Genomic DNA, 14,210 nt, shown 5'->3' on the forward strand with positions numbered 1-14,210 from the left:
AAATGAAGCAGAATGTTTGGGTTCGGCACCGCCGACCCCGTGCTCCGTGTTCGGTTTTAACGCAACTGGTGAAATAAGGTGAATGCTGCTGAGACTTGTTATTAAAAGCAAAGGGTAATCATATGGTTATTTCCAGCACAACTGAGAGTTTGATTCATAATAAAATGGGCAATTTCACCTAAATCCCCCCTCAGGGTAACTGGTACACTAAGGAGGGATTTGATGTGAGGGGTATGAGTGCTGCGATGGTGTGTTATCAGCTGAGTAATTTGCTCTTGTATAAACATGAATTACTGTTATCTAAGTGCCCCCTGACAGCCGATTGGCTCCTCATTAGGCCTGTGTGAAATAAGATTAGCAACGAGCCTCAAAATTATGATCCAATCCCAGAACAGATAATCTCTCACACATATACCCTCCGTGCGTTTCTCCCCCTTCGTCTATTTCTGTCGTCTCTCTTTTTTACCTTGTTGCCTTCTCCACGTCCCCCCCTCTCCCCCCCTCCCCCCCACACACACACACACCAACCCCCTCCTCTTCTTTTTGTTCTTTCGTTCCTCACATCTCTCCTCACTTGACCTCTTGCCTTCCCCCCCCCTCTCCCCCCCGCGCTCTCAGAGTGCAACTGCAGTGGGAGATCGGATGAGTGTGTGTTCGACGTGGAGCAGTACCGGAGCACCGGCAGTGGGGGGCGCTGCGTGCGCTGCAGAGACAACACTGACGGGCCCCACTGTGAGCGCTGCAGAGACAACCACTACCGGAAATCTGCAGAAGAGCCCTGCCTACCCTGCAACTGCAATATCAACGGTAAGATACAAACCCTCTTCCCCCCTAATTGTTGAGATAATAGGTTAAAACCCTAATTATAATTCATGCCAATATCATTACTCACGAATGAGAAAATTTAATTATGGTTAAATTGGAATGCTGTGCTGGCACAGTAAAGCACGACTTAGCTGCAGACGGGAAGGACTCATAGGATTAATTAATTTAAACAAAATGTTATGGCCAATGTTTATAATACATTAACAACACTACATTCATATTTACTCCAACCTATTGATTTCTCAACTGACAAACCTTGCCTAAGAATAGTTTTCTATTTCATATTTAATGCAGTCGTGATCATCTCATGTCTTCTCATCAGATTTATAATCATCTTAGCCTTCCAAAATGATCATTAAAGAAATCCATGACTTTTGCTCACCCGTGCTGCTGTGAATTGATCCGGCTGCCTCTCTGAACGTCATCAAGGAACGGACTCATTGCTCATCAAGCAAGGTCCGACTTTAGGTGGACGTACATATATATATATACAGTATATTGTAAGGTGATTGCACAGAGCTGTTGGAGTCCATTACATTGATCAAAGGTTATAGCAGACTCCATCAGGATTCCTTTTCTCTCTCTCTTTCTCCCCCAGCTGGTCTTTTTTTTCCTCCTTTAACTAGAGCTACACTCTCCTGTATCAGTTACAGTGTGGCTGCAAGCTTATATGTTGCTCTTCCAAGCTTATCTCTGAACAGGAATTCAATAACAGGTATTCACTTATCTCCGTCATGACAAATAATTAATGACACACTGATCCAGCTCTTGTAACTACCAATAATCTTTATGGATTCTGAGGTTGTTTTTTTTCCCCTTGAAAAATACTCCTCACTATTTTCTTTTGTCCTCCTCTATGTGTACCCTTTAAATCCTCTTTCTTTCTTTCTTTTTTTTTTTTCTTATTCCTGGATGATCCATCTTTTGTCCCTTCCAGGCTCAGCGAGTCTGCAGTGTGATGTGGAAGGAAGGTGTTCGTGTCGAGCTGGCGTGACAGGGGAGAAGTGTGACACATGTCTGGCTGGTTTTCACTCGCTCGGCCCTGGTGGCTGCAGGTGAGCAACACGCACAGACGCACGGACGTATTGATACACGAGGCACATAAAACAAACGCGATTTGATGGATTAAAATATATTTTAAAAAAAGGAACATAAGATTTTGTAAAAGTAAACATTTATAAGGACGGGTAAGGAGAAGGATGTCAGCTCAAACAGAAAGAGACTTTGTCTAATAAATCTTGCCTGTTTTGCAGTAATACCATCAAACTTCCCGAAGCCTGAATTTATCAAACTACAAAGCAGCAAGACAAGAAGATTCAAATTTCGCTTATTTTGACATCACTTTGAATTAGCGACCTTCTTATCAGCGAGCACCAGGATGTGCCAAATAACAGTGTCTACCGGCTAACAACCCTTCTTACAAGCAAGCCACTCAACCAGCTGTCATTTTCCACATGGAAACATGAACTGGAGAAAATCGACGTTTCAATTTAACCAAGATTGCAACAGACATTTCTCTCTTAACTCAGATTTATGTCATTTTGTTTCTACATTTCTTATCAGAATCTGATGTTGCTGGTCTCTTCTTCCTCTTTTGGTCATTATCTACATATTGCAGCTCAGTCGATTAAGCAGTATAAGTATTTGCATGCAACAATTAATGTGCAAGTAATTAATTTTAACTTCAACATAAATGCATGCATTTCAAAAAGAAAACTTCCTATTACATTTGTTAAGACTGACAGTACACAAATCTGCATTGTTTACCTTTAATTTAATGCCGTCTACAAGCATTGTGTTTAAAGGTTGTGTTTAAATCACGTGCATGTTCATTCTAATAAAAGTTGTATACAACTGCATACTCACTACTAAATCAATATTTTATTTTGCATTAACAGTAGTAAATAACTATTTTTTAATGTGAAAGGGCTCTGCAGAGTTTTTAAATGTGTCTTTCAGCTGCTTGTTTTGGTTTTCTGGCCCACAACGCCATTGTTTTGGTTCACTGCTACCATTAGGGTCCTATTCAGCCACAGCAGTCAGCTGCATTCTGCACAGAAGCTCTGACAAACCCGTTGCACATGATTTACTCAGGTACCAAACACAGGATAAAGTTAACTAAACATTTAGCAGTTCTGTAAACATATGTCCCTTAAGAATTAGTGGGAAACGAATCGGACGAAAAGCAGTGAGTAAACTTGTAAATTTGCCTGAAACTAGACAGGAATGTCAATTTCGCATGTCTGGCGTGTATGTAAATATTAGAATTGTCCCAAGCCATTCCAATCAATTTTCTGAGCCACTTAACTCACCAAATCCATTATTTCTCCTCTCTCTACCTCATTAACAACGATCAGTGTACAAAACATTCGAGAAGCAACTTCTAATTGTAGCTGGCACCGATTTCACTGTTTGAAATGACGAAGTTTGCGAGTAGTAGGTCCTGTCAGCTGGTGCAAATCAGGCCTTCCATGAGTAACTTGATGACAAGCCAAATTGAAACTTGCCTACTGCTGGGTTTGCGTGTTCTCTGCCAAAGATTTTTTTTTATGAGGTAAAAGAAGCATCCCGTTGTTACTCAGCGGACCGAGTACTTCTGCAGTTCTAACAACTCTGACAGAGTGAGGTGTCTTCGCTACCTAATCACACCACGTCGTTTCAGTAGGTGCAATCTTCCAGTTAAACACTTTTCATATCATGTCATAATTAAAGCTTAACAGCATCATATTTTTGAGCCAGGGCCTTCAGTCCTGTGATCAATTAGCTTATGAAACTGCGTCAAAATAAAAAAAATAAAAGGCTGTTATTTCAGTGGTACATATTTTACCAGCATTCCGATAATCTCGGTATCAATGGTATCCAATATTAAAGGGATCGAGATCAGGTCCATAAAAACTACATCAGGTCATCCTTGTAAATAGGCAAAAATTTGCAAACAACTTCGCCATATCAGTCAAATTTATTGGGTAACAATATGTCAGTGTGGTGTAGCGGTTTAAGGTAAGTTTGCGTTTTGGTTTCATTGGGTTTTAGTTGTATTTGTACTTTTGTTGCATTTTTGTTGTCGTTTATTTCATGTTTTAAACAGTGCATGAATTAAGTTTTACTGAACTTTGAAATAAATTTGAGTGCCCCAAAAAAAAATTTAAAACAAAAAGTTTGGTTGCAACATAAAGGATAGGCCAGTCAAGAACCACTGCTTTACAACCAATCAAGAAACAGTCTTCTCCGCCTGTTGCCATGGTGACAGGATCCAGCCTCATTGCCTTCAGAAACTTCAGAGACCAGATTAAGCCGCAGCCAACCTACAGCAGAAATTTCACCTCACAACTTCTCTGCTTTCCTCTAAAGGTACTCGAATGCATAATTCTGTACATGCATGAAGAAAAGGTGACATGTCGTCTAGTCTTTTTTTCTACATGTTTGCCTGCTTTGACGGACCACCTCATCCGTCAACAACTGTTTATTAGTAGACTCTTTATCGATAGTGAGTAACTCAACTTAATAACTCCACTTTACTTCACTTATGACATTGATGTTATTTGGTGTTTTCATGTGGAGACAAAAAAAATTAACCAGTTTGGAAAAAAAAAGATCTCACAAGATTGATGGCTGATTACAAATGTTCTCTATTTACTGAGGTGGCACCTCGAACACGCGCAAAAGCAATGCATTCAGTGAAATATTGTTTTTCTATATTTTTACTTGCCGCTGATTTTGATCATTTCAGTATGCTACAAGAATGAGCTCAGCAGGTTCAATTGATCTGTAGGTAGGCAGAGTTGCTTTCATTCTTTACAAAATAAGACCAATTTACCTCCGAGAATTTTCAAACTCACAGAACCAGTCGGAGTGTTTTTCTGCGTCCTTTTTTGCAGTTTGAAGAAGCACTGACCCGCTGCATACATTTTGACAATGAAAAGCATATTTCAATAACAATTGGGCTTTCGCACCATCGTTGCTTGGGCCCTAACTATGTCTGACCTGAGAGCTCTCACAATAAGTGTGCGTGCACATGAGCCCGCATGTGAATGTATATGCAGGTGCATGTGAGCGAGTGTGTGAGTTTTAAAAGTATATTTTTGTATTTATATTCATAAGAAGTCTATCCTTGCTCTCCCTGACCCACTCTACTTGCCAAGGGAATGCTAAGTTGTAGTAGCATTGAATTGCATATCAATGATTGTTTGGTGTTTATTACTGTATATCTCCCTCCTAACTATGGATATTATGACAACGCACAGACTGTTAAACAGAAGAATAAACATCTAGCGTTACCGTAGTTTGACTTTAAAGCTACTATGATAAATATTTGTTTATGAACAGGGGTTTCAATGACAATGTAAAATAGTCAATGGGTCGATCATAATAATGAACCCATAGAATTACCACTCTGCAGTTTCTCCAGATCGACAGAGCTTTTCAGCACCTTTCAGCTAATTGTTTTGAATTCATGGCTCACAGCTCTACTGGTCAACCCCTTAACAGGATACAAAACTGGACGTAGTCTCTGGGTCTGAAGGGTGAAGCAAATCCAGATGTGCTTTAAAGTGCAATACCACTGACTCCCCAAAAAAAAACCTCCATCTCTCTCCATCAACTTCCATCATGAAATAATAATAGTCCCCCCAAAAAATGTCCCACGAGTCATTTTGGTGTCATTAGATAAATTCCCTCCTTCTGATAAATGTCTGGTGGTCCTTCTGAAAATAATTATATAATTAATTAGATATCAAGCTTCAAAAAGACATATCTTTGTGGGTGCAACTTCTTTGATTAATATGCCTTGGGTGCAGTTAGGTTTTCTGCATCATTGGGCGGGGCAGAGTGTCCTCAGGTTCTCAGTCAGATCCACCCGTCGCTCCTGCCCAGCTTCACTTCTGGCTTCATTTTAAAACACATAACTTTTGCCACGTTTACACAAGAAAACAACCTGTTTTACACTCTCCCATTCTAAACTGCATGAAAGCTAAACATTTGTTCTGTAAAGTAATTTTCTTAAAACGGATTTTATAAAATTGGTGTGGATAAATATCGTTCAGGAAACAAGTATACCAGCATTTCTGAACAATACACACCCCTACATACGGTACAGGTTTATAAGAAGGCTTGAGTATTAAACATGTTTTAAATCAAAGTTGTACATTAATATTAGAGATTGTTTACTAAAGATGATACTGACAGTCTAAATTCTACCAATGCACTCATGCACAGACATCAACATGTACTACATGCACACACACACATACACATACACACACACATACTACTTCCTCTCATTCATGCAGCAATCTCAGGCTGTTGAGCTGAGGTGTGAATTACTCAGACCACTAGAGCAGAAACAAGTAGAGGCGGCTCGCCTTGGGATAATTGAATTATTTGTAATGGCGCCTCATTAAAAACTAGATTCTGTTTTACACTCTCAAACAAAAGTAATCAATCAATAAATGTGATCAAACACATTTTGACACAATCCGCGTCACCGCTGACCCACACTCCCACTCGCTGGCTTTTATCGAGGTTGTTTACTGTTCACACATCCTTCAAAATTTCATGACAGATTGTGCACCAAGTCGAGCATCTTGGTGTTAATAATTTGTAACAAAAGCATTTGTGCTTTTTGAATGACTTTGCAGAAATGATAAAAAAAATAAATAAATAAATAAATAAAAATAAAAAATCACATCAACACTGTCGACGGAAGGAAGGCCCGGGTTGGAGTCACAAGACAAACATCCGTGTTGTTGAAATCCCTTGAGCGAGACACCTGACTGTTTCCAGAGCTGTAGTTGTGCAGCTGACAAATAAAAAAAAAAAAGGCCTCAAATTATTGCAACAAATTGTTTCCAGCCTTAAAGATTATCTGTCCTTTCTGATATGTTTTCTTCTGTGTGCAGGGCACGTGACGGGTTAATTGCAGTGGATCTAATTTGGCCTCTTTGTCTGCAGACGGTGTGAGTGTTACCCCAGCGGGAGTGTGGACAATTGCTCTCCTTTGGATGGACGTTGTTACTGCAAGCCAAACGTGGAGGGGCAGAGCTGTGACAGGTGGGTTTTCTAAGCCTGTTGCTTACATCACATATGTGCACGCATAACCTCTAGTTACCACGGCAACTGTTAAAGTCCCACACAATACGACGACTGAAGCCCTTTTAACTATTCATCAGTGTGTGTGCAGAATCTAGTGTTTTTGATCATTTCTGATCTTTGAAATATATATATATATATATATATTTTTTTTAGGAGTAACACTTTACATTATCACGCCTAGATTTAATAGTAATGGAACATTTATTTCACAAAAATCTAAATTAAATGGATTACACAAAATCAGATGAGAACATCCTACCGGTGCAGCAAAAAGAAGAATTTATTTGAACACTAGTAAAAGTTGTCAGGCCATTTATCATTTTGACGACGAGAACGGTGAGCACCACTGTTTCAATATGTCAATAACTGAGGCCCTGCTTCTATCTGCTTCCTCTGGGATACAGGATCAGACAGATAAAGTCACGATGACATTAGCGAGACACGTAACCCGAGGTCTCCAACTATTGAATAATTCTCTGCTCCGTTTGTTGACTTTTTTTTGTGCTGATTTCACGGCTCGTTGAGCGAGCCCCTCTCCTGTGTAACGCGACTGGTGTAGTTGCTGCTTTTTCGCCGTGTTCCTGTCCCACCCGTGTGCCTCCAAGTATTTGTAGGTCAGAGCTCAGGGTCCAAGGCAAGCCGAGCTCCGTTCTGTCCCCTTTTTTCCTCGAGACTGCAGCAAAAGCAGCAGTAGAACTGAGAAAACAACTTAAAAGAGATGGGAAGAATAACACTACGGCAAGGATGTGGTAAACATCTGCAATCAGGCGTGCGTGCAGCATCTGCATGTTAATAACTTTTTTATGCATGAGGGTGTGTGTGTATATGTGTTTACAGATGCAAGCCAGGATTTTTTAATCTCCAACGAGTAAACCCAGCTGGCTGCCAGACGTGTTTCTGCTTTGGCCACTCGCTGGCCTGCTCCTCGTCTAATCACTACGCCGCTGTCAACATCACTTCTGACTTCATTGAAGGTATTGTCTAAGTCTCGCACAGCCATTAATGAGGTCCCCCTTGTTACTGTGGGAGCTTTATTACTCAGCCAAAGTTAACAAGACCAACAATGTTTACTTTGTTGTCCCTGAATTGCGGCACCCTCTTCATTTTCCCTCTAAAGTACCGTGTTATTGTGGTGCTATTATTGGTGAGGCTGTAAAATCCTGCCACCTGCTCACTGCTTTTTTTTTGTACACATCACCTGTGTTGCATATGTTGTTTCATTCTGTTCTTTCAGAGCATGAAGAAATCTTCTTTGCCGATTTGACAAGACACGTGCAGCATATAGAGAAAAAAAAAAAGTACAGAGAAATAAAACCAAGGCGGATGCAGAGAAACACGGTCGCCATTTCGACAACATTACAGCAAAATAACGAAACATCTTGCAGCTTCAAACGGAATAAAATCAAGAAAACACGACTGAAAACAGAAATGTGCTGAGGTTGATCAGTTTTTTGTCTTTCTTGACAACTTGCTTTGCACCATAGTTTCTGTTTTTGTGCAAATTGCGGTCGTTCTGAACTTGATTTTTTGTTTTTTACTTGTTTTTTTTCAATGTATTCTGTTGTGTGTTTATTTGGTTGCAGTGTGCCGCGTTCTCAGAGAAACCGCATTGATGTTTTCTTTCTTCCCCGCTCATTGATGTGTATTGTCGCAGACAAATAAACTAACCAAGTAAAAAAGAAATCTCATAATAAAACACAACACAATATAATCTAGATGCATCCCCTGGCAGATAAAGATGTATTTAAAATCGTTGTAAACGTTATTATTTAGCAGAAGATCCGGCTCTTCAGTGACACAGAGGAAAGTATAGCTATGATTCTTTTGTTTGTTATGTTAACCTGCAGATCAGGACGGCTGGGTTGGAGAGTTCTCTGCGGGGCAAGAGTATCCCCTGCAGTGGAAGGAAGGTGAAGTCTACCTGCTGCCTCTTACCGAGGAAGACATCGGATTCTACAAAGCCCCCGGTGAGTCAGAAAGCAAAATAATGGAGATTTCCACTCGTCCATGAGGTCAGATTATTATCTCGGGGGGGCTTGACAGGTGGGTCACATTAAGCATCGTTGACGGTCGTTGTTGTTATTAGCTAATAAACCCTCCAGTTGTGGCTCTCATTACAAATACGTAAATTATATTAGTGTTAGTCGAGCATCTGTAACATCCGTGGCTTGTTCCCTGTTTCCCCGTGAGATTAATCAGGGTCTTTGGCAGGGGGTCATACGGTGGTTATTCTGACACCATTCCTTCCAATCCTTTATCAGAGCCATTAGAAGATAAGGGAATAAGCTGGCCTGGCCACAGGACTTAGGGCCCATTTCTATCAGCCGCCCCAGCAGCAAAGGCCTGATGGAATTGGATGTCTTGGCCATGCTGGAGAAGCAACAAAGTGAAAATTGGCTTGGTCTCTTCTTGTCTGCGCTAAGTCGGTTCTAGGCATCAACTCACAGCGACACCCCCCTTCCTCCTCCCCCTACCCCCGAGCCACCATGCTAGTCCGCAGCCAGAAGCAAAACAGGAGCAATCCCATTAACTCAGCATCCTGGAGGTTTTTAATGCCCAAAACGCACGATCACAGAGAACGACTCCATTTGGAGGCGTCTTTTTTTAGAAAGATGAAAAGCTCACAGCTGAAATAGGATGTGACAAAGCCTGGTGGTCAGGCATAATTTGTACAATGTAGTTAGAAACGCATGAGGAAGTTATTGATGTGCAAATCTGACTCTGTGTGTGCGTGTATACATGAGGCATGTGCATAAGACCATGTAATTAATGCATGCATGCTCTGCCATATATACATATGCATAACTGTTAATGTACATAGTTGATAGTGTTTCTTTTTTGTAAAGTTGCTTTCTTGTTCACACAGTCTGTAGTGATGTCTCTATAGGCCACAACACACAGATTAGTGGCCCAACTGGCCGAGAGCAGCTTTGTGACAGCCTGCTTATCTGCTCTTTGCAGTGCTTGTTTATGTTGTTTCTCCACATAACAAATGCACACATCTATTGCCTTGCCATCCCCATTAATGATCTCATTTACTCTCGTCTTTTTCATAGTGGTGCATGTATAGTTACTTTAAAGATTAGAGCCGAGCGGCGGCGAGCAGCAGCTTTTTTTTGAGGCAGCTCTGGATTTCTCTCACTGTCTCAGCTCTTTTTTTTTTTCTTTCTTTTTTTTTTTACTTTTAATTTGTATTTTGTGCTGAAATCCCTCCACTGTGTTCTTCACCAAAGTAGGAGATAATTCTGAGTGACAACTCCACGTTGAACATCAGACATTGCCATGAATGTATTTGGTATTGTAGTTAGCCTTGGGCTCGAAGCTGTCACATAAGGGACAGGATTCAATCATCTGGTATTTTATTGAATTTGTAAAGCGAGAAAGAGGAGTGTTTGCGATCCGCGCGGTTAACCCAGCTCCAGAAATATCCGTAATTGCTCGAGCTAAGGACGAGTCTTTACAGATATTTTCTCAATTGTGTCTGACAAATAGTTGTTGGCCAGGCGGGGAGCGTTTCAGACAGTAGGAGAGGAAAAAGGAAGAAAGAAATTTCACTTCCCTGAATTCCCCCTTGACAATCGGGCCAACATGACACTCACACCAGTTCGGATGTCGGAATTGCTCCTTCTTCATCGCAGCATGAAGACGTTTCGTTTTTATAAAACATCTTAAATTGCCCCTGTCTCTATTTTCCTTTCAGCACAAGTCTGTCAAGTAATACATGGATGTAGGTAGGCATATGTGAATGTGTATGCACTTGAGGACACTCTTCCTCTGAAGCGTTGCCACTTTTCCTCCTCCTGATCCTGGACATCTGCTTGACAGTTGACACAGGTGGAGTTCAAGTCCCCGTGGTGACTCAACAGACTGAACACTTGAGCGCAGCTGCCAGGAACTATCATAGACAAAACATGAAGTACCTCCCTAAACAGTTGCTTTGACCTGCCTCCAACAACCGTGGTCACCACTTGAATCTGCTGGACAGTAACTGCAGCTCTGTTGGCTGCAGCAGCGCTTCGTGCTGAAGGGGGACATCGTCTAACATAAGTCCTTACAGCCATCTGTTGAGAAGCTTGCAATGTTGATCCTTTTCATATCTACAGCGCGGGCCGACCTGCTAAGCCCGAAGCAGCAGGGAGAAACTCAAAGAAAAGGAGGAAAGGAAGACCCAATTTTAATGAAATAACCCGCTAGTAAGAAGGAAAGAGAGCAGTATATGGTTGCTCTTGTGTTCAGTGAAAGAGAGAGAGAGAGAGGATCCACGAAAGCAGCCCGAGGCTACCTGTCATTCTGACTCAAACAGCGGTTGCAGCCGGGGCTTCACACAACCCGAGTACTACCTGCAACCGAGTTTGCATGTAATTCGGTCTGGTGGCCCTGTCGTCTGGAAACATTTGCAGAACAGAAAGGAGAAGTTGCAAAGGGAAATTTGAAAAACTGAGTGGAGAAATAGAAAAAAGGAGGAGAATGAAAACAAAGAATATGAGAGTGTATTGACAAAGAGAGCAGAGGGAAAGTTAACTAAATTAAAAAGTGAAGAAAGGATCGAGTTAGACCATAGGCTGTCTATAAAATTGGATGTAGGCTTCGGGTATGAAAATTAAAACAAATGCAGAAGGGCCTTGAGGTGCAATACCACCGATTGCCGCTAGGGGGTGGCTCCAAAAAACCTCTGGCTCCAATAGACTCCCATTCAAAAAGCTTCAAATTCTCTCATGAAATTCTATGCCAACAAATTGTTTCCACAAGTCCTGATTAGTCATTAGTTAATGCACTCCTTCTAATCAGAGTTCTGGTGGTCCTTCTGAAAATAATTCTGTAATTAAGAATTATCATGCCTCAAAGAGAGGTGTGTTTGGTGCCTGGTTTGATTGACATGTCTGAGGAGCGGTCAGGTTCCCAATTTAGGTGGGATTTTGCCTGAGTTCAAATTAGATACACCCCTCGTTCCTCCCCGACCTCGCCCAAATATGATCACTTTAGGTTCCAAAAGAAAAACAAGATGATGACGACCAAAATGCCAGACTTGAGGATTCAAAACAGTTTAAAACCAATGCATGATGTCACTTTGGATTGTCGCCATAGTCTGTATATGAAATTGGACACAACTTCCAGGTCTGAAAATTGAGGCCAGTGCAAAAGTGCGTTAAAGTGCAATACCACTGAGGGCCACTTGGGGTTTGCTCCTAAAAGCCTGAATCCATAGACTCCCATTCAACTTCTCTCATGAAATACAAAGTCTTTTTTTTCCACGAGTCATTATGTTGCATTTTGCTAAATTCACTCCTTCTCATTAGTTTTATCATTAATTAGATATAAGGCCTCAAAAAGTGGTGTGTTTGCAGGTGTGTCAGTTTAATTGACAGGCCTGTGGTGCAGCTTGGTTTCCACTATACGTGGGCAGCTATAATTCCTTGGGTTCCAATTTAAATTAAGATCCATCTCTCGCTCCTCGCCAGCTCCTCTAAATATGGTCACTTCTGGCTCCAAAATAGTAAGATGGCGTCAGCCCAAATACCAAACTCAAGGTTTCAGACGGCAGTCACAGTGGACTTTCTGGATTTTTTTTTTTTTTTTTTTACATGTAGTGTACCTGTCGTAATTCGCCCACACAAGGAAAGCGCCTTGCATTTTAATGCAGTCCTATTTTTGGTATAACCACCTCCTCCTCTTAGACAACTTTTGTGTGGGTTGAATGGGAGCCCTCGGCGCTGACACCGGCCCTCTGACCTGATCTCTGCTCATCTGTGACCCCCGGGGTTCACTGTGCTCCACACTCCACTCTGTCCCATTTTAGTTCTCTGAGGAACACCAGACAGATTGGATTCTTAAAATAGTACTTTTTTTTTTTTCTTATTACACTATATCTGCGACAAATCAGCACTATTGAATGAGTGGGTGTATTTCATGTCTGCAGATGAATATGTGTGTTTTGCTTCAGCAGTGCTCTTGAATGTGAATGAAACTTTCCTTCCTTTTATGTAATCGGTTTCTGGTCACGTGCGTTGCACCTGCAGGCAGTGCAGTTTAGTGCTGGACTCGGTGTCCTGGCAGTATTGGACCTGTTTAAAAGTTTAAAGTTTGTCCATCCAGCCTTTGCCCTCAGACGATCTGCACGCTGGTCGATGTTAGAGCCTCAGTGGGACTTGTGTTTGCGCGAGGCAGCAATGATTTAACTGAGATGGAGTTGATTTAATTTGGTTGGAGAAAAGTCTAAATCCTCTGATTGATTGGGAGCTCTTTCACTATTCCCAGAAAGTTATGCGAGCATCCATCAATTGTTGTGATGCCAGCTTTATGCTCTCCTGGCAGAGTGTAAACGGTGGCACACTCAGTGGACTTCATATCATTCTGACAGAGTCATCGAAACAAAATGGAAATTAAGTGGCACCGACCGGAGCTTTGCTTCTTTTACGTCCCTGCTTTTGTTTTTGTTGTTCATTCCAATATATGCATCATTTATGTGGCATGACCCAGGGCTGAAACCTTTTCTTTTATTAGCAATTCATGTGTTGAAATATGTTGCCGCTACTAGTTTTGCCTTTCAGTTCCCAGAGCACAAGTTGGCATCCGAAAATATCTTGTTTTGTTTGACTAATAATCGAAAACCCAAAGATGTTCACTTTACAATGATAAACAGAGACAAACAACAAATCCTCGCTCTGCAGAAGCACTGACGGGTGAACGTTGTGCATTTTTGCCTGAAGCGATATTTTGACATGTTGGAAAATATAATTAATTGCTTGCTTGCTGGGATTTAGATGAGAAATTAGATACCTCTTGTTCTGCCTCTATGAAGGTCCAACTCAGATATGAGCCGATAATTAGAAAGGCTCAGATGTGCTGTAGGTAAATTTATGGATATACTTCGACTAGCTGTTTAAGGTTTTTGTGCTAATTTAAGCTAATCGTTTTCAGGATTTTTGGGTTAAGCATATAGTGACTGGTATTCCTTTAATTAGTAACTTGATGACTTTATCATTTATCTGAATTGATCGAGTAATCAGTTTGTCATTTAACAGTTTAAGTACGACGCTAAAATGTTGCAAAGACAGAAGCATGTATACATATCTGTGTTGCTCGGCACATTGCGGTACTTAGAGACTGCTAAACTTTTTAATCCTCTCCAATTTGTCATGTGAGATAAAATAATGAATATAAATCCGTGGCAATACACGGACAGCAGATCACACTTACACATGAATAATCCTTTCATTGTTTTTTATGGTGATTCATTGCTTTGGAGAGGGGCCTGCGAGTGGGGCCATTCTTCGATGGTCTATTAGGGTTGTGAG

The 14,210-nt window shown here is 41.2% G+C and overlaps 1 protein-coding gene across 1 annotated transcript in view; it reads left to right on the forward strand.

The window, feature by feature from the left end:
- The window catches only part of lamc3 (laminin, gamma 3), a 98,862-nt gene that overhangs the window by 36,753 nt on the left and 47,899 nt on the right, over window positions 1-14,210 (forward strand). Inside the window, exons 5-9 of the mRNA XM_069168758.1 lie at window positions 619-807; window positions 1,763-1,880; window positions 6,775-6,873; window positions 7,753-7,889; window positions 8,763-8,882. Of these exons, the coding sequence (XP_069024859.1) occupies window positions 619-807; window positions 1,763-1,880; window positions 6,775-6,873; window positions 7,753-7,889; window positions 8,763-8,882 (663 nt within the window). The remainder of the gene's footprint in view (window positions 1-618; window positions 808-1,762; window positions 1,881-6,774; window positions 6,874-7,752; window positions 7,890-8,762; window positions 8,883-14,210) is intronic.

The sequence above is a fragment of the Embiotoca jacksoni genome, unplaced genomic scaffold (genome assembly GCF_022577435.1).
Source record: "Embiotoca jacksoni isolate LCO1_2020_lvr unplaced genomic scaffold, fEmbJac1.0.p SCAF_10, whole genome shotgun sequence".
Lineage (NCBI taxonomy): Eukaryota > Metazoa > Chordata > Actinopteri > Embiotocidae > Embiotoca > Embiotoca jacksoni.